The sequence below is a fragment of the Megascapheus bottae genome, chromosome 4 (genome assembly GCF_031878675.1).
Source record: "Megascapheus bottae isolate mThoBot1 chromosome 4, mThoBot2.hap1, whole genome shotgun sequence".
Taxonomy (NCBI): Eukaryota; Metazoa; Chordata; class Mammalia; order Rodentia; family Geomyidae; genus Megascapheus; species Megascapheus bottae.
This window is the reverse complement of record NC_143512.1, coordinates 80,414,708-80,435,596: the sequence shown is the minus strand read 5'-3', so window position 1 is coordinate 80,435,596 and position 20,889 is coordinate 80,414,708. Positions and strand designations below refer to the sequence as shown.

Sequence of the window (20,889 nt, the reverse complement as noted above, 5' to 3'; positions counted from 1 at the left end):
TGCCAAATAATCCTATTACTATAGTAATGCTAATACTAACGGCTGCATGTATTTACTACAATAATATTACTAGACAGTATAATAACAGTATGTACTAATGGTTGTGAGTATTCAACACAATAACATTATGAGGTGATAAGTAATAGTATGTATTAATGGGTGTGTGTATTTTATAGAACATCGTTAGGTGGTAAAGTAATAATACTAATGGTTGTATGTATTGAACACAATAATAAAAAGTAATAGTATTTACTAATAATAAGCAATGGTTGATTGTATGTATTTGATAGTGATATCATTAGGTGATTTAATAATAATATTAAGTAATGGCTGTATATATTTCCCATCTTAGATTTCTTTACTAGTTGGACCTGGTAAGTGACTTAAAAACATCAAATAGAGCATTTTTCCTAGAGATTTTGGTTAGGAATTTTTTTTTCCTCATGAAATCATGAGGGGCTCATATTAGGTGCCAGAATAATTTTCTGTTAATGTTATAGCTTATGTAAAGAGCCTTAAGATATCACTGAATATTTATAACAGAATATATTTGCAGGTACTTCGACCTGGAGTCTTATGGTTTCTAAGGAATTTGAATGATCCAGATTTTAACCCAGTACAAGAAATGATCCATTTACCTATTTATCGACATCTCCGAAGATTTATTTTGTCAGTGGTGAGTAAACCTTTATATTAAAAATTTAAGAGCATATATGTAGTTTAATATTTTTATTTATATATTTTTTGTTTGGGGGAAACTTTTTTTTTTTTTGCCAGTCCTGGGCTTGAGCTCAGGGCCTGAGCACTGTCCTTGGACTTTCTCAAGGCTAGTGCTCTACCACTTGAGCCACAGCACCACTTCTAGTTTCTTTTGTACGGATGTGGTACTAGGAATCAAACCCAGGTTTTCTTGCATGCTAGGCAATCACTCTACTACCAGGCCAAACTCCCAACCCATAAAATTTCAAATTACAGATGCCTGTATTACATTTAACTTTTAGCAGTAGTTATTACTGTTTCTAAATTAAACTATTAATAGTTTGTCACTGTGGTGGTAGGTACATGCCTGTAGTCTCCGTACTTGGGAAGCAAGCAGAAACGAGAATTTGAAACCAGATTAGATTATGTATAGCAAGACTTTGTCTTAAAAATGCAAAGGGGATAAAGGGAGGGAAATCAATAAAAACAAACCTCTATTAAAAGAAAAATGCTCTTTATCCCAACTGGAAGAATTGCTGATTCAACCTTAAGTTGAAAATGCAGTTCAGCATTACTTCGTTTGTAAACATGATGGTTGATTTGATGTCAGTGCTGGAAATTGAACCCTCGAGTTTGCTAACCAGTGCTCTACATTTGAGCTGCCTCCTTAACCCTTTTAGAAATATTTATAACCTTTGGTATAGGTCATGTCTTATGTGGTTACATGTAATTGATTTAGTTGTAATGAGTTATACTCCTCTGCTGTAAGTATGTAGCTCCCTCCTCACACACTGTTGATTGATTACTCTTGTGATTCCTGTTGTAATGAGCGAGCAGGGCGGGCTTTTCCATTGAGGGGAGCAGCCATCTTGGCGTACAGTTTTACACACTGTGACTGAAGGATTTCATATACGGGGAAGATCATTCCAGTTTTGAGTGATGCAGACTGGGAGCTGGTTGCATATGTTCGGAAGCCCGCTTTTCTTCATGGGAATGACAGGTTCTTACGGTGGGGTTGTGTCGTTTCCTACTGCAGATTGTCTTTGGCTCAATTGTACTCCTGATGCTTTGGCTTCCTATACGCATAATTAAGAGTCTGCTGCCAAATTTTCTTCCCTACAACGTCATGCTATATAGGTAAGTTTGGTTTTCATTTTTTGAGGTTCTGGGAATTGAAAGCAGGGGCTCATGCATACAATTGTGCCTGCATTCCTATGAGTAAGTTTTGAAAACTTAGACTAGCTTTAACTATTTAGCACTGGTAGGGATTTAATACTTAAAAACATTAAACACATGCATTTCTTACAGATTTTAGAAATCTTCTCGCAATTACATCTTACCATATTGTAGAACACATGAACATTAGTTTGCTAGTTACGTTTTTTGAGAAGACATTTTTCTTTATATAGTGAATATTTGGTCAACATTGGAGTATTTTAACACTTAATGGGAGTATATTACTGACATTTTTATTGTGAAAATCACCCCACTAGGAATGAAGCCAAAGAATGAACAAAAAGGATGTAGGAGTAAAGGAGGGAATAATGGTTAAGAGAGTGTGTGAATATAATCAAAGTACATTATGTGTAAATGGGTGGGTGTTATGATATAATATATACCAATTAAAGAAAACGGGATGTAAAGTTTTCCAATAGAAAATCTTGTTTGGCTTAAAAATTTTAAGTTCCTCGGGGCCTAATCTCTAGGACTTCTTTTTCAGTGATTTATACTGTCCCATAGCATAATCCTTTATGAACCCCCTCCTTCCCCACTGGTTGGTTGCGGGGCTTGAACTTGGGCCTGGGAGCCATCCCTGAGCGCTTCAGCTCAAAGCTACCGCCCTGACCTTGATTGAGCTAAGGTGCCACTTCTGATTTTGAAGTGATTAATTGGAGGTAAGAATCTCACTGACTTCAGGTCCCAGGCTGGCTTTGAACTATGATCCTCAGATCTCAGCCTCCTGAGTAGTTAGTATCATAGGCATGAGCCACTACACCAGGCTTTCTGTAAATCTTTTAAGTGTTAATTCTGATGTGAAAATCTCTTATTGATCCATTTGATATACCACTTAAGCCCCTTTTTTGTTCTTTTCTTACAGTCTTTTCAACACTGCTGCCCCTAGCTTTCCTAATTATTTGATTACATTATTCCTCTGTTTAATTATGAGCAGTTTCTGTGTACTATACATGATAATATCCAAGTTGTTTACGATGACAGTAGACATGTTATGACCCAGCACTGCTTTTTCCCATATTGTCAAGCATTCTCTGATTTGGACTTTTTTTCCTTAGCCCTGCCATGCTGCTGTTGCATTTGTCAGGGTTGCTTCACTATTCCTTTGTCTTTATAGTGATCTCCTGTATATTTGCCTGCCATGCTTTTGTTATTTTCTCTCAAAAATCCACTTAAGGTTTTATTTTTTCTTACCATAACAAATCATAATTTTACCCTTCAAAAACAATCCTGTCACTTTTTTAATAGCATCTGTTTCATTGTATTAAAAATATTTATTAGGCCAGGAGTTTGGCATAGTGGTAGAGTACTTGCCTAGCATGCACAAAGACTCAGGTTCAATTCTTCAGTACCAGATACACAGAAAAAGCCAGAAATGGCTGGGCATGTATAAATCCTAGCTACTCTGGAGGCTGAGATCTGAGGATCGAGGTTCACAGTCTGTCCAGGCACTAAAGGACCTAAGACTCTTAATTAACCTCTAGAAAATGGGAAGTGGGGCTTGGCTCAAGTGTAGGACTGTAGCCTTGAACTGAAGAGCTCATGGCCAATGCCCAGGACCAGGGGTAGGAGGGTAGCTTTGAGCTGAAGAGCTCAGGGATAGCACCCAGGCCCAGTTCAAGCCCCAGGACCCACAAAAAAAAAAAAAAAAAAAAAAAGCCAGAAATGGTGCTGTGGCTGGGCACGCTGGTTCATGCCTGTAATCTTAGCTACTCAGGATGCTGAGGTATGAGGATCATGGTTCAAAGCCAGTCCTGGCACTAAAGACCATAAGACTCTTCAATTAACCATAGGAAAGGGGAAAAAAAGAGCTGTGGCTCAAGAGGTAGGGTGGTAGCTTTGAGCTGAAGAGCTTAGGGACAATGTCTGGGCCCAGGAATAAGGTGACAGCTTTGAGCTAAAGAGCCCAGGGAAAGCGCCCAGACCCAGAGTTCAAGCCATATGACCCACAAAAAAATGGTACTGTGACTCAAGTGGTAGAGCTCAAGCCTTGAGAAAGCCCTTAAGGACAGTGCTCAGGCCCTGAGTTCAAGGCCTAGGACCAGGGGGAAATGTGTGTGCGTGTGTGCGTGTGTGTGTATGTGTATTTTATACAGGATAAAAAATAATTTATGTGGATCTTAATACCTATAGCAGGACCATGATTATTTAAAAACAAAAGGTTTATTGTTGGATATACAGTTAAAAACTCAGATTTATATTCATTAAATTAGAACTCTAGATTTGTGTCTTGATTTTTTTTTTCTTTTTTCTTTTGGCCAGTTCTAGGGCTTGAAGTCAGGATCTGGGCACTGTCCTTGGGCTTTCTCAAGGCTAGAGCTCTACCACCTGAGCCACAGCACCACTTATGGGTGGTGGTGCTGTGTATGTAGTACGGAGGAATCCAACCTGCGTCTTTGTGTATGCTAGGCAAACACTTCACCGCTAGGCCAAGCTCCCAGCCCTCTTGATTTTTTTTTTTTAAGTGGCAGAAAAATGTGACTGACTAATTTTTTACCGCTAGGCCAAACTGCCATCCCTCTTAATTTTTTTTTAAGTGTCAGAAAAATGTGAGTGACTAATTCAAAATGGAGCATGTCTTTTACTTTTTAAATTATTACTCTTGAAATTGTTTTGGGGGGGGCGGTTGCTATTATTTCATTTTTGTTTTGTTTTTCCACATAGGACTTTTGTAGATTTGGAGGAAAATTCTCTCATTCTTCAGTTCATACATAGTATGGGATCTAAGAAACAAAAATCTGGCTTTATGTATTATGGCATAGACCCATTCAGATAGTTAGTTACATCTAGAAGTTTACAAACTTTTTTGGTGCTAAATATTAGAATTTAAGCCAGGTATCGATGGCTCATGCCTGTTATCGTAGCTACTCAGGAAGCTCACGCCTATAATCCTAGCTACTTAGGAGGTTGAGATGTGAGGATCGGTGGTTCAAAGTGCCTCGGGGCACTAAAGACCAAGAGACTTTTATCTTCAGTTAAACACTGGAAAACTGGAAGTGGCACAGCGGCTCAAGGGGTAGCAGGCTAGTCTTGAGCTGAAGAGCTCAGGGACTGTGGGGAGCGGGAGGGGATACACACACACACACACACACACACACACACACACACACACACACGAGAATTTAGTCAATTCACCTTTTTCATTCAGCAAAATTAAATGCTGGAAGTTGTAGCTCTAGTGGTAGAGCTCTAATCTTGAACACAAAGTTCAGGGACAGCAACCAGGCAGTCCCTCAATAAAAGGCTTGAATTTGGCACATAGAAAAAAGAAACATCTCTGCTCTTGTGGACATTGTTACAATTTGGGCAGGAAGACAAACATAACAGGTTAAATAAATATATACTAATCTTCCCAGTGGTTACTAGTGAAAGGAGAGTGGAAATTGACAGATGCATCCCTGAAGGCAGAATATCATTGCAGGTATCAGGCAAGGAAAAGAGCATCATGCCTGAGAAAAGCAGGGAGGGCAATTTGGCTGTGAAGAAGGGGGAAAGTGAAGGAGTTGGCCATGAAATCAGAGTGGTCATAGAAGTCAACTTCTAGACGCCCTTGGATAGGCAATTGCCCATAAGCACTTTGGCTTTTACTTTGGTGAGTCAAGATTCCTGTGAATAGTTAAGTTGACCATTGGGTGTTGGGATGAGAAGAGATACAGTCAGAATAATCAACTAAATAGTAGAAGGACTACACAGTGATCCTGGTAGGGAGGGAGTACGTGAGGGTGGAAGAGCTGGAGGGGTAGCAGTGAAGGGCCAAGAAGCAGTTAAGATTTAGGATAGTATTAAGGAACCGTTATTAGGATTCTAGTTGTTTAAATGTAAGTTATAAAGGAGGAGACAAAGATCAAGTGTATGTCCACGTGAAATACCGAGTTGGCACTTTGGATGGATCCACACGTTAGGAGTTAGGGAAGACTGCTCAGTAGTAGATGGAAATGTTAAGGTGATATTTCAAGGTCGTCTTTACCCAGAGAGCAAGCTTGAGAGAAGACAGGACAAACAGGAGGCCCTCCAGTGTTCCTAGTTGGGAAGATGAAGGGAAACAAATTGATCTTGGGAGCTCTTTAAGGAGAAAGTGTTGTGAGGAGAGATGACCAGTGTATGTGTATATAGGTGTGTGCGTTTGTGTAATACAGATATTAGCATATATTATATATACATGTATTAGTGTGTTACTAGTACAACAAGGTAAGCTCCAAACCTGAACATGGATTTAGCAATGTGGAGATCGTTGGCAACTTTTACTAGGAGCAAATTTAGTAGAATTTGTGGGTAAAGCCTTAGTGAGTTGGAGAGAGAAGATGTAATGAGATACTGAGTTTATTGGCCTTAAAGAAATCTCATTAAATATTTTGAGTATACAGTTATAATGGGAAGTTGAATTCACATTAAATCGTGGCTTTTTATAATTGTAGTGATGCTCCAGTGAGTGAACTGTCCCTTGAGCTGCTTCTGCTTCAGGTTGTCTTGCCAGCCTTACTGGAGCAGGGACATACAAGGCAGTGGCTGAAGGGGCTTGTGCGAGCATGGACTGTTACAGCTGGATACTTGCTGTGAGTATGGGCAGCCAACTCGCTGGACATGGTGCCACTTATATCTTTTCCTCTGTCCTTGCTTCCCACATTCCTTCTGTCTCTGGTTCTAGGGTTTGAAGCCAGAGTGTGCCTGCCATGCACACATGCCATACCACATCTCTGGCACCATTTTAATACTTGTTTTGAATCAAAGTCTTACTAAATTTTCTAGATTGGCCCTGATCACTGTATAGTCCAAGCTAGTTAGCTTCGAATTTGTGAACCCTCCTGCATAGCTCCTGTTAGGATCACAAGACTACACCACCCAGACAGGTTTACAATCTTTCTGAAAAATGTATTTTTCATGGGTCCTCTCAAACTAAAAAGTTAGTTTAATAAGAGCCAGTTCAGTAATAATCTGATACATTAAGCTATTTTAAAATTTTCTAATTTTTATTATTGCTCATCTTTTTATGGAAAATAATTGTATGCATGATGATTTTATGCCATTTGGAGGTTTGCTACTCCAGATTCTTTCATGTCATTGTCCAAAAAGAGGACTTGAGAAGGGTGACTATGAGTGAAGTATATGATATGAATATATGAATACATTATTATAAACCCATATTTTGTTAGTGTATTATAATCAAACTAACGAAGCTAGGTACTAATATTGCATACCTGTAATCACATAACTAGGGGACTAAAATCTGGAGAATTAAGGAAAACTCCTTAACTCGCATCTTCAAAATAATCAGCAAAAAATAGGGCTAGAGGTATGACTCAAGTGGTAGAGAGTCAGCCTAGCAAACTGAGTGTGAGGCCTTAACCCTGGTACCCCTCTTCCCCCGACCCCCCCCCAATGCTGTACTGGGGATCTGAACTGAGATCTGTGAGCCTTTCTACATGCACTCCAACTTCTCCACCTTGATTCCAATTTTCACTTTCATTCCCAGTTAAACCAAATGCATTGTTATTTAAACAGAAAAGGCGTTTCCCAGGTTTTGTCAGAATTTACCATTTAGCAGACCCCCTTTTACCCAGCAAACTAGAGAGACTGGATAATATGAGCATTATAGAGTCTTTTGAAGTTTGTGAGAACCATGACTGGTTGCTAACATTTCTATTGTGACAGTGACTCTTGACTGTTATTCTCTGTGAGAAATGTCTTAATAAAAGACACGTGGTACAAAGCCACATTTTATTTTTGTTGTGATTTTTTTTTTAATGGTCACATTTTACAGATAACATGTAGAACCCTGAGATACTGAAATATTCTTTTTATTGTGCCCAGCTAAGATTTCTCTTAAGATTAATTCACTTTTAAACTGCAATTAAAAATCAGCCCACAAAGCTATTTCTAGCCTGTAATCCTAGCTGCTGAGGAGGCTGAGATCTGAGGATCGGCTTCAAAGCCAGCCCAGGCGCAAAAGGACCTAAGACTCTTATTTCTAATTAACTGAAAATGGGAAGTGGGGCTTGGCCCAAGGATAGGGCAGAGGCCTTGAGCTGAAGAGCTCAGGAACTGCACCCAGGTTGAGTTCAAGCCCTATGACTTACCCCCCCACCCCAAATCAGTCCACAAAGCTTCTAAAAACGGAACCTATAGGTACTTCTCTTCTACCTCAGCCAGGAAGTACAGGGCCACAAGGGTGTGGATAGCCATATTGTCCTTCCTCTTGTACCCATCACACTTCCCAGGAGCTCTCCCTCTGAACTTGCCACCGTGCATATTGAGTCCTTCATGTCTTCCATGGCTGCCCCCTCTGTTAAACTGGTTCTTGTTGGTCTTTTTTTTTTTTTTGCCAGTGCTGGAACTTGAACTCAGGGCCTGGGCTCTGTTCTTGAGCTTCTTTTATTCAAGGATAGCACCCTGTCACTTGACTCAGGCTTTTTCTATGTATGTGGTACTAAAGAATCAAACCTAGATGTTCGTGCATGCTAGGCCAGCACTCTACCAGTAGGCCAAACTCCTGACCCCCCATGCTCTTATTTTTATTGCTCTACTTTGAGACAGTATTTTATATCTTTTCTGGTAGAAGTGTCTTTTTGCTTTCCTCTGTCTGTTGCTCCAAACGTTTCTAGGAAGAAGCTAAATCTTGTGTCTGTCATTTTTATTCTGACCTGAAGTGACACTTTCCATTAATGTAATTTTTTTGCACAGGGATCTTCATTCCTATTTATTAGGAGACCAGGAAGAAAATGAGAACAGTGCAAACCAGCATGTTAACAATAACCAGCATGCTCGAAATAATGCTATTCCTGTGGTTGGGGAAGGCTTGCATGCAGCCCACCAAGCCATACTCCAGCAGGGCGGTCCTGTCGGCTTTCAGCCTTACCGCAGGCCTTTAAATTTTCCACTCAGGGTAAGTAGTATACAGACGGATCCAGGAACTGTTTTCCTACCATTTCTTGAGAATTGATGGCTTTCATTATTAGTGTTGTATAACTGTCTTAAACTTCTTGATGAAAACTCACATCTCATTACCTTTATGATGCAGCATATATGGGGAGGAACATGAGTGTTGGAACTGTCAGGCTTGCACCGACAGATTCATAGAGAGTGGAGTATATACAAGGGGAGCAGTGAAAGATGAGGCTCGGAGAGTTAAGGGTCAGAGTGAAGGGCCTTGAACATCTTGCACACTAGTCAGTCCCTTATGGTGCTTCCTGCTTCTTTCCCTCTTCCCTTTCCTCCCTTCCCTCCCTTCCCTCCCTTCCTCCCTCCCTCCCTCCCTTCCTTGATATGCAAAGGGATGTTATCCTATTGACACTTCCCCTCTCCCTCATTACTGGGACTTAAATTCAGTGCCTTGAACTCTTTTGGTCATGACTTTACAACTTGAGCCATGTCTCCACTTCCAGGTTTTTGGTGGTTAATTAGATAAGAGTCTCAAGGACTTTCCTACCCGAACTAGATTTTAACCACATTTTCAGATCTCGGTCTTCTTAGTAGCTTGGTGCCAGCTTCATTCTTTTATATTCACTCTCAGAATAGAAGCTGCTAGCTACATGTGGTTATTTCTGGTTAGTTTAAAATGAAATGAAATAAAAACTCCCCATTTCTTATTCATGATAACCACATGGTTAGCGACTACTGTGTTGGACAGTAAAATACTAGACATAGTAGTATTTTATCATCACAGAGCATTCTAAGTGGATACTTGATTTTAAAAAGGTGAACACTGTGGGGAGAATGATGGAAAGGGTAACATTGCTCAAGAGGCATTGTACTTATAAACTGATTGGTTGAACAGTGGTAATTCCTTTGTGCAATCATTTCAAGATTTTTTTGGGGGGGCAGGGGTTGGTCGTGGGGCTTGAACTGTGGGCCTGGGCCTGAACTCTTACGCTCTAGGCCCAGTTCAAGTGGCTCTACCACTTGAGCCACAACTCCTATTTCGGTTTTCTGGTTAATCCTATTTCGGTTTTCTGGTTAATCCTATTTTGGTTTTCTGGTTAATCGGGGATAAGAGAATCTCAAAGACTTTTGTGCCCAGGCTGGCTTTGAACTGCAATCCTCACATCTCAGTCTCCTGAGTAGCTAGGATTACAGGTGTGAGCCACTGGTGCCCAACTAAGATTTTTTTTTTTAAAGAATAAAGAAAAAAATAAAAGGTGAATTTTTAAAGATCTAATATTTGTTTAGGGTTTGTTACTTGTTCATGTATCAGATGATATGAAAATGGACATTCATTTTTCTTTTGGTCTAATTTATAGATATTTATGTAAAAGAAAATTTCCTAACATGCATGAAGCCCTAGGTTTGATTCATCAAGCCCCAGGACTAGCAAACAAAGCAAAATAAAATTTCCTTTTCCCAGATATGGTGGTATGCCTCTTGATCCAGGGAGGCCAAGATAGGAAGATCACTTGAACCTAGAGTTGAAGGCTAGCCTGGAGAATATACCAGGACACTTGAACTTTGGACCTGGGCACTGTCCTCGAGCTCTTCAGCTCAAGGCTACCACCCTACCCCTGGGCCCCAGGGCATTGTCCCTGAGCTCTGCAGCTCAAGGCTACTGCCCTATGCCCTGCCCCTTGAGCCACAGCACCCCTTCCCATTTCCTAGTGATTAGTTGAAGAGTCTCAGTCTTTTGTACCCAGGCTGGCTTTGAACCTCCATCCTCCACCTCAGCCACCAGAGTAGGATTATAGGCATGAGACACTTAGCCTACCTTACAATTTTTCTTCTCGTCCTCCTGCTCCTCCCCTCCTCCCTCCCCCTCCCCCTTCCCTTCCCCCCTCCCTTTTCTTCCCTCCTCCCTCCGCCCTCCTCCTTCTTCCCTCTTCCCTTTTCCCTTTTCCCTCTTCCCTCTTCCCTCTTCCTTTTTCTTGCCAGTCCTGGCTTGAACTCAGGGCCTGGGCACTATTCTTGGGCTTTTACAAGGCTAGCACTCTACCACTTGAGCCACAGCACCACTTTGGCTTTTTTCTGTGCATGTGGTATTTGAGCCCAGGGTTTCGTGGGCATTCTACCACTAGGCCACACTCCTGGCCTTTTTAGAGATTCTTTTTATGTGCAATTGAAGGGACTGGAGAAATACAAATAGAAACAATCCTTCCTTCTTCCTTTTGTCTTTTTTCCCCTCCTAGTCTTTCTGTTTTGGTTTTGAAGATAGTAGCTCCCTGCATTTGAGCCCCAGTCGGCTTGCCTTTGTCTCTGGAGTATTGAGATTGCAGAAGTGTACTACCATGAGGGCAACAATGGCCTTCCCTCCCTTCTTGCCTTCTTTCTTCCCTCCCTCCCCTATTTCCCTCCTTTCCGTTTTGCTGATTCTGGGGTTTGAACTCGGGGGCCTGAGAACTGTCTCTAGCTTTTTTAAGGATGGTGCACTGCCACTGGAATTACAGCTCTACTTTTGGATATTTCGGTGGTTAGTTGGAGGTAAGAGTCTCACAGACTTACCTGTCCAGGCTGGCTTTGAACCACAGTCTACTAGTCTTAGCCCCCTAAATAGCTAGGATTACAGGCATGAACAGGCCTGAGCAACTGTTGCATGACTGTTTCTTTTTAATAAGAGAATTGTGTTTCTTCTTTAAGGACTGTTATTAATTACATTGAGAACATGTGAACTCCATGTCTTTATATTTTGCCTTGCAGATATTTCTGTTGATTGTCTTCATGTGCATAACATTACTGATTGCCAGCCTCATCTGCCTTACTTTGCCAGGTATGATTACCTAGCTTTCAACTATAAACGTCTAGCACCACTTTGGGCTTTTTCTATGTATATGGTACTGAGGAATCGAACCTGGGTCTTTGTGCATGCTAGGCAAGCACTCTGCCATTATTATTTTTGTTGGTTGTGGTTGTGGGGCTTGACCTCAGGGTCTAGACATTGTCCATGAACTTTTCTGTTCAAAACACTCTTATCATTTTTAGCCATAGCTCCACTTCTGATTTTCTAGTGCTTAATTGGGAGTCTCACAGAGTTGAGTGCCTGGGCTGGCTTTGAACCTCAATCCTCAGATATCAGCCTCCTGAGTAGCTAGGATTACAGGCGTGAGCCACGGAGCCTGGCTTATCCTTAAAAGAAGTTGTACACCAAAGCTATTTTTTGGTTTGGCAACTGTTCAAAGTGGTTTGTAAGACTGACTGTTGAGAGCTAGTTTCGTTCCTTCAGGTATTCCAAAATAGCATCACCATATTATAAGATGCCAGTACATAGCAAAAACAACAACAAAACCCAAACAAAGAAGAAATCCAGTCTTCCCATTGCCACTACTGCTGCCACCACCAAAACCTCTAGGGAGTTGTCTTGTTCTTCTAAGCATTATTGAGAAGAAATATTATAAAGTTACTAAATTAAATGATCTTGCCTATGTAATTGTACGCTGTAGAATTTGTGTTTTTCATTGAAGTATGCACAGGTGGTCTTAATTTTTTTCTGAGTAAGTTTATGTGGCATTCTTTGATTGTTAGGCTTTAAAATGCTACTGTCATGGTGCTTAACATTGTTAAAGTACACTCAGTTTTCTGTAATAAAGGAATCATTTGGAAGAAAGTTATTCTAAATTAGTAATGTTTCTGTTTAAATATTGATACTACAAATAAAAAAGAAATTCTCTTTATTACATGCATAATAATTTTAATTGGTATTGGAAACAATCCCCTGAAGCGTTTTTAAGAGAATAAGAACACATAATGGCCTGGTACATTAAGATACCTACCCTGAAGGAGTTAGGTCCCATTGACTTGTTTTGATCGTGCTTTAGTCAAATAATCGTATATTTTTCATTCTCTTTTTCTTCCTTTCTTTCTTTTCTTTTTTTTTTTTTTTTTTTGCCAGTCCTGGTCTTAAGCTCAGGGCCTGAGCACTGTCCTTGGATTATTCTCAAGGCTAGAGCTCTACCACTTGTGCCTCAGCATCACTTACGGCTTTTTCTAAGTATGTGGCACCAAGGAATCGAACCCGGGTCTTCGTGCATGCTAGGCAAGCACTCTACCACTAAGCCAAACTCCCGGCCCCTTCATTCTCTTTTTGTAATGTAAAAGTACTAATTAGATATCCAGATGACAGATATCTCTACCTAGCCACATGTCTCATTTGTCAGCCTTTCTATTTTCAGTATTTGCTGGCCGTTGGTTAATGTCATTTTGGACGGGGACTGCCAAAATCCATGAGCTCTACACAGCTGCTTGTGGTCTCTATGTTTGTTGGCTAACCATAAGGGCCGTGACAGTGCTGGTGGCATGGATGCCCCAGGGCCGCAGAGTGATCTTCCAGAAGGTTAAAGAGTGGTCCCTCATGGTAGGTTTTATAATAGCAATGAACTTTTCTAGTTGTTGCAAACATTGTATAGTAACTATAAGTTATATGGTATCTTGTAATAATTTAGTAAAAATGTACAATTTGTATTGGTCAAACCAGAAAACTTCATATTTCCACTTAACATATAATAAATATTAATAAAATCCATTTTTAAAGGGAATTTGTTGTATTTTAGGAGCAGAGGGGTTTAAATGCTATTTAATCCCTAAAATGAGACATTTAACTATTTAAAATGTAAACATCAGCTAAGTCTGGTTTTCATTTGATATTCTAATGTATCATCACAATTTACCATGAACACATAAAACATGTTTGATCTTCTGTTGAAACACTGTACTTACTGAGGGTAACTTAAATAGAGGTTATCAAAATCCTAGGTTAATATTTTGGGGGCTGTATTTTGGGTTTGAACTCACGGCCTCTAGGCTTGCTAGGCAGGCACTGTTAACACTTTCAGCCCCTTTTGGTTTGCTTTGCTTGCCTCCACCCCCACCCCAGTCCTGGGCTTGAGCTCAAGGCCTGAGCACTGTGCTTGGGCTTTCTCAAGGCTAGAGCTCTACCACTTGAGTCTCAGCACCACTTTCGGCTTTTCTATATATATGTGGTACCCAGGATTCGAACCCTGGTCTTTGTGCGTGCTAGGCAAGCACTCTACCACTAGTCCAAACTCCCGGCCCCTGCTTTGATTTTTGATAGGCCTTGTGTTTTTGCCTGCCCTGGGATTTCAGTTTTCCTACAAATATCCCCCAAATACCTGGGATTACAAGTATGTACCATCACACCTTGGCTATTCCGTGAGATGACATGTTGATAACTTTTTTGCCCAGGCTGACCTGGACCCATGATCTCCATCTCCCAAGTAGCTGTGATTATAGATGTGAGCTACCTTGCCTGGCCCATGACTACTTTGAAGACTGATTTCATTGTCAGGATTTTGTAGTTGCCATTTCATTTTGTGTCACTTTTCTCATTTTTCTATGTGGTCCAATTTCTAGTGCTACACTGTCAAATACATTGCCTATGTGGCCACATGGCTATTGTATTGGATAGATACAGAACATTTTTTATCATAGTATGTTCTCTTGGACCACAAACTGTTCTAAAGGAAGACAGGTGGATCATTGTGATCAATTACATTAATAAGATTAGAGCCCTTTCCTATACCAGTTCATCTCAGGGTTCACAGCTAAGCCTGTTAAATCAGAAGAAAAAATCAAATCCTTATTCTTTTACTTTCCCTCCCCTCGTTTCCTCTTCCTTCCTCTCCCCTCCTCCTCCTGTCCCCCTCCCTTCCTCTCCTTCCATTACTTCCCTCCCCTCCCTTCTTTCCCTTCCCTCTCCTCTCTTCTCCTTTCTCTCCCCCTCCCTCCCTATCTTTCTTCCCTCCCACCCCTCTCCTCCCCTTCCTCCCTCCCCTTCCCCCCTTCCTCCCTCCCCTTTTCCCCCCCTTCTCCCCCCCTTCCTTCTTTCCTATTTTGTATCAGTCTGGGGCTTGAACTCTAAGCTCTAGCGTAGACATTGTCCTTGAGCTCTTTCACTCAAGGCTAGTGCTCTACCAGTTTGAGTCACAGTTCCACTTTCAGTTTTCTGGTGGCTAATTGGAAATATTAGCCTCATGTATGACCTAGCATAGAGCTGTGATCCTCAGATCTCGGCCTCTTGAGTAGGTAGGATTATAGGAATGAGCCACTGGCACCTGGCCTTTTCTTTGGCAAACAAAAGCTTAGTACTGAGAATGAAGCTGGGAGGAAATAGCATAGCACCTGGCCAATAGCATGTAGGAAAAATGAATTTTCTGTATAATCCCTGTTTAATGACAGTGCCTCGTAATTTCAGGTTTTCATTTCATTTGAGGTCATATGGTTAAACACATAACATGAAAATGTGTATAAGTAGAACCTGTGGCAAGTTACTTCAGATTAATAGAGTTGCATAATAGGCACCAGATCAAAGGGAAAAATAAGACTGGAAGTAGATAGTGTGAGTCAAGGAGATAATTCAGTGATGTGGTCCTTTGCTTCCTGATAGATAATGAAGACCTTAATAGTCGCAGTACTGCTGGCTGGAGTTGTCCCACTCCTTTTGGGGCTCCTGTTTGAGCTGGTTATTGTTGCTCCCCTGAGGGTTCCTTTGGATCAGACTCCTCTTTTTTATCCATGGCAGGTAAGTGCATCTCTTTGCTTCAGGATGTGAGTGTGTGTTAGATATTTGGAATAAAAAATATTCTCATTTATTTCAAGTGATTTTGTGGTTGAGGAATCCTTGAAAGGAGAGAGAGGGGCTGGGGGGGGGGCGAAGGAGAGAGAGGTGTGTGTGTGTCTGTCCGTCTGTCCTGTTTCTGGGGCTTGAACTCAGTATCTGGATGCATTCTCCAAGCCCTTTTGCTTAATGCTAGTGTTCTTCAGTTCTGGCTTTTTGGTGGTTCATTGAAGATAGGAGTCTTGCACTTTTCCTATCCTGGCTGGCTTAGGAACAGCAGTCCTCAGATCTGTCTCCAAAGTAGCTAGGATCACAGTCCTGAGCCACTGGCATGAAAACTAGCTAATCTTCAGCTTTTAAGAGTTGTAGGTCACTGGATATAGTGGCCTACATCTATAATCATAGCTACATAGGCCGTGGAAATCAGGAGGATCATGGTTTGAGTGGTAACTGTAGGCAAGAAGTTTATGAGACGCTTGTCTCACCCAGTAAGAAGCTGAACATGGTGCCTGTCTTCCCAGCTACATGGAAATTGTTAATAGGAGGATCACCATCCAGGCAAGCCCTTGCATAAATGGGAAAACCCTATATGAAAAATAAAGCATAAAGGACTAGGGCATGGCTTTGTGGTAGTTTTTCTGCCTAGCAAGTTCAAGTTTCCGAATGCAAAGCCTAAAGCCACAGAAACAAAATAAAAAAGTTACAGGTTCACATTAAAGGTTACAATACTAGGTTTATTCTATATTTAAGTATGATTCAAATGCATATTAGTCTTCAATTTTGGTAAAGTGTCTTGTTCTTTTTTACTTTGACTTGAGTCTGTGTGTGTGTGTGTGTGTGCGCGCGCGCGTGCGTGCGTGCGTGCGTGCGCGCGCGCGCGGCCTGCGCACTGATGTTGGGACTTGAATTTAGGGACTGACACTGTCCCTTAGCTTTAAGGACTCTACTACTTCAGGCACAGTAAAACTTCTGACCTGTATGTCTGTGTGTGGGGGGGCTGGGCGTTATTGGGAGATAAAAGAGTCCTGTGGACTTTACTGCCCTGTCTGGGTTTGAACTGTGATCTTCTGATCTCAGCCTCCTGAGAAGCTAGGATTACAGGTGTGAGCCACTAGTGCCAGCTTACCATATCACTTTTGGCTACATCATGATATTCTTACAGGAAGTCACAAAGTTTGGCTCAGACTCAAGGAAATGCATATCTGGTTTTTGATTGGAGAAGAATTTGGGGACATGTTTTGATACCAATACAATAGACAGATGGTTCTTTACATGATGACAAACCTGTAACTTTACAGAATACCTGATAGTCTCAAAGGGAAGTACCTGATAGTCTCATATCCTCGTATGAGAAGGAAGAAGGACATTATATGCCTTCTAATGCTGTCTAGTGTCCAGTCTTGCTGTTACCAGCCCTACCTGGAGCTGTTAGATAAAGTTTCATGGAAGATCAGGATTGTGAACTTCAATGACCCTGATAGATCAAGAAACAAACAGGGTTACCCCAGAAACATTGTCTTTTTTCTACTGATATGACAGGCTGCTGATTCAGCATTAGTTCAGGTTTTAGCCTCATTCTGTTTCTTTTCTACAGAAACTCTTATTAAGGTAACAGTTCTAGATTACTCTGATTTTAATGCGTCTGATACAGAGCAAAGCACTGTATTCATAAATCCCTCCTCAAATTCCCAACACAAGCTAAAAACCTATAGTAAGCCTTTCCTAATGATGAGAAGCCTGAACTTGCTCATGCAGTGTCTTTTTTTTTTTTTTTGCCAGTCCTGGGCTTGAGCTCAGGGCCTGAGCACTGTCCTTGGACTTTCTCAAGGCTAGAGCTCTACCACTTGAGCCTCAGCACCACTCTGGCTTTTTTTTCTATGTATGTGGTACTGAAGAATTGAACCCGGGTCTTCGTGCATGCTAGGCAAGCACACTACCACTAGGCCAAACTCCCGGCCCTAGTTTCTTCTTTCTTACTAGAACGAATAATAAACACAAGACCTAGTGTGCTGGTGCCCACCAGTGATCCCAGCAATCAGGAGGCTTAGGTAGAAGGCACAGCTGAAAATTTATAAGAAGCCTTTTCTCACCCATGCACAGCTAGTGAATGCTGTATCTTGTTGAATGAGAGGCGGGGAGGTGGGGGCAGATACCAGTGGCTTCGCTCCTTTAATCCTAGCTAATCAAAAGGCTGAGATCTGGGGATCACAGTTTGAAGCCAACCTGGGCAGGAAAGTCCATGAAACTCTTAATCTTGAATAAATCACTAAAGAAGCCGGAGGGGCCAGGAGTGTGGCCTAGTGGTTAAAGTGCTTGCCTAGCATGCACGAAGTCCTGGGTTCAATTCCTTGGTACCACATACATAGAAAAGCTGGAAGTGGTGCTGTGGCTCAAGTGGTAGCGCTCTAGCCTTGAGAAAGCCCAAGGACAGTGCTCAGGCAGAGTTCAAGTCCCAGGACTGGCAAAAAGAAAAAAAAGATGGAGTTGTGGCTCAACAGTTGAGTGCCAGCCTTGATCCCAAAAACTCAGGATAATACACATAATACATAGACTCCCGAGTTCAAGCCCCATGACTGATTAAAAATGATAAAACTAGAGCTTATTTTACTTACAGATTTTTCTCTTTTAATATCCACAGTTTTTCTAATTACTGTGGGGAAATGTAGATTTCCAAAAGATTACACTAAGAGGTTTTGACGGGTTTGAACTTAAGGTGTTTTGTATTGATCGTCTATAAAATGGTTACCGGTCATGTAAAACTTCTGTTTTCAAGTAAAATAGTGTAAGAAAGTCAGCTGTCCTGAATTGGTGAAAAAGCACAAACAGATGAGAATGTTGTTCATTACCCTAGGACTGGGCACTGGGAGTCCTGCACGCCAAAATCATCGCAGCCATCACCCTGATGGGACCTCAGTGGTGGTTAAAAACTGTCATTGAGCAGGTAAGTCATGAGTTTTCAGAGAAATACACATTGTTCATGCTTGTTTGGCTGGTAGAATTTTTAGTTTTCCTGTTTCCACATTTACTTATTTATTTTATTTATTTATTGCCAACCTGGGGCTTTAACTCAGAGCCCGAGCACTCACCTTGAACTTTCAATCAAAGCTCTATCACTTGAGCCACAGCACCACGCCTGGCCTTTTCTGTATATATGGTACCCAGGAATTGAATCCAAGTCTTCATGCATGCTAGGCTAAACTCCTGCCCTGAGTTTTATTTTTAAAATTTTGTATTTGGGGATGTGCTATACAAAGGGGCTATAGACACATAAGTCAGGTAATGAATGCATTTCCTTTTGAACAGTGACGTTGCCTGTGTTATTCTCCCCCAGTTTTTCCCCTCCCAGCTCTTTTCTTAGGAGATTACTGTTTTCCTCTTTTTTGTCAGTTGTGGGGATTGTTCCTGAGCATTGTTCCTGGGCATTGTTCCTGAGCAATTTTGCTCAAGGCTAGTGCTCCGCCAGTTTGAGCCACATGGAAGGGTTCTATGCAAAACAGGTGATATAAGATATTTTGGCTTGGGCTAGGAATGTGGCCTAGTGATAAACTGCTTGCTTAGCGTGCATGAAGCCCTGGGTTCAACTCCTCAGTGCCACATACACAGAAAGTGCCAGAAGTGGCATTGTGGCTCAAGTGGTAGAGTGCTATTCTTGAGCAAAGAAGCTCAGAAACAGTGCCCAGGCCCTGAGTTCAAACACCAAGACTGCCCCCCTCCCCCCCCCTTTTTTTTTGGCTTTTACTTCTTTAAGCTTTAATTGTCTAGAAAGTATACTTAAGGATTACTCATCTTAGGTCAGTGAGATGAATAAGGTGTAACATGTCTAAGCTTCACCCAGCTCAACCCAGTGTGCACAAGAAAATCAGACATAATAGTGCCTCCACCTTAAGGTTTTGGTTCTTAGCAGTTCAGGTAGGGCTGGTGAGTCGCTGTGTATTTGCATTTATCTTCAAAGTATTGACTCTTTGAAGGTTACTAAGAATGAGACAAGTCAATGTTCATGGCATCTTACTCATTGAGGATAGGTATGTAAGCTAGTCTACTCCAGATAAAATTTCATCAGTCCTAGCAAAGGTGATAAAAGTCTGCTCCTGGGGTGGGGAGGAGTAGGAGTTGCAGTTGTCCACACACAGCACGTTATTTTCAGCTGTTCATGAGGGATGGAGAGACCCCCTTAAGTAATACTTTTGTTAATTATAGAAGTGTGCCTTTGAGGTCTTCAGCCTGTTTGTACTTAAATCCCAGGGCCATAGGGTTGAGTCCCACATCTTCTTGTGCTCTGAGAAGGGAAGGAAGAGAGATTGGTGCTTTTCCATTTGATCTCAATACCCACTGTGATTTTTCCCTTTCTGGTTTTTCCTCATGCATCTTTTCTGTCCTCTGCAGGTCTAGCTAGTAATATTTTCTAAGATAATATGGAAATATTCTAGAAGTGGTGGGGAACTTTAATATTCACTGTAGAATTCTTCTGTGCTGAGCCTTTTTGAAAATAACTTTGACTTGTTAACTAAGATAAAAGCTTTTCAGAAGCACATTTCCCCTGTTTATATCTTTTTTTCTATCATGCTCAGATAAAAAGCATGGAATTAAAAACATTCTGGGCCGAGGGTTTGGCCTAGCGGAAGAGTGCTGGCTAAGCACGCATGAAGACCTGGTTCGATTCCTCTATACCACATACATAGAAAAGCCGGAAGTGGTGCTGTAGCTCAAGTGGTAGAGCACTAGCCTTGAGGAAAGTCCAAGGACAGTGCAGTGTTCAGGCCCTGAGTTCAAGCTCCAGGACTGGCAAAAAGAAAAAAAAAAAATCAGCCCGGTGCCAATGGCTCACACTTATAATTCTAGCTACTCGGGAGGCTATGATCTGAGGATCATGGTTGAAAGCCAGTCTGGGCACTAAAGTTGGTGAGACTCTTTTCTCCAATTGACTACCAGAAATCCAGAAGTGGTGCTATGGCTCAAGTGGTAAAGCAGTAGCCTTGAGCTGAAGAGCTCAGGGACAGCACCCAGGCCCAGAGGTCAAGTCCCATGACCACCAAAAGAATAATAATAATAAATAAAATCATACACAAATCATACACAAATCATTCATACACAAAGTATTTGTGAAGGTGTTTTAAGGCTTAAACTATTGTGCAGTGTTATTTGGTATTGTAAAATATAAAGCTAATTCAGATTATTACATTATTATTGTTGTTGTGTTTAATCACTTAACTGAAATGCCAGGCATGGTGGCTCAAGCTTGTAATCCTAGCTACTTGGAAGCAGAGACCAGAAGATGGTGCTTCAAGGTTAGATCTAGCAAAGAGTAGGAGACCCCATATCAACTGATGGCTAGGTGTGGTGGTATAGGCCTGTTATCCTCAGTAGACTGGGGAAACAGAATTACAGCCAAAGCTGACAGGTGAAAAAGGGCAGTAGGCCTGGCTCAAATGGTGTAAGTACAGTCTTCCTAGGAAAGACCAGGCACTGAG

At 41.4% G+C, this 20,889-nt stretch overlaps 1 protein-coding gene across 2 annotated transcripts in view; it reads left to right on the top strand.

Moving 5' to 3' along the window:
• Nucleotides 1-20,889, top strand: part of Marchf6 (membrane associated ring-CH-type finger 6) — a 68,235-nt gene that overhangs the window by 39,195 nt on the left and 8,151 nt on the right. For both annotated transcript variants that reach the window (XM_090332131.1, XM_090332132.1), the window contains exons 16-23: nucleotides 557-676; nucleotides 1,736-1,836; nucleotides 6,348-6,485; nucleotides 8,611-8,812; nucleotides 11,551-11,620; nucleotides 13,020-13,201; nucleotides 15,251-15,385; nucleotides 18,273-18,362. In XM_090332131.1, the coding sequence (XP_090188257.1) occupies nucleotides 557-676; nucleotides 1,736-1,836; nucleotides 6,348-6,485; nucleotides 8,611-8,812; nucleotides 11,551-11,620; nucleotides 13,020-13,201; nucleotides 15,251-15,385; nucleotides 18,273-18,362 (1,038 nt within the window). The remainder of the gene's footprint in view (nucleotides 1-556; nucleotides 677-1,735; nucleotides 1,837-6,347; nucleotides 6,486-8,610; nucleotides 8,813-11,550; nucleotides 11,621-13,019; nucleotides 13,202-15,250; nucleotides 15,386-18,272; nucleotides 18,363-20,889) is intronic.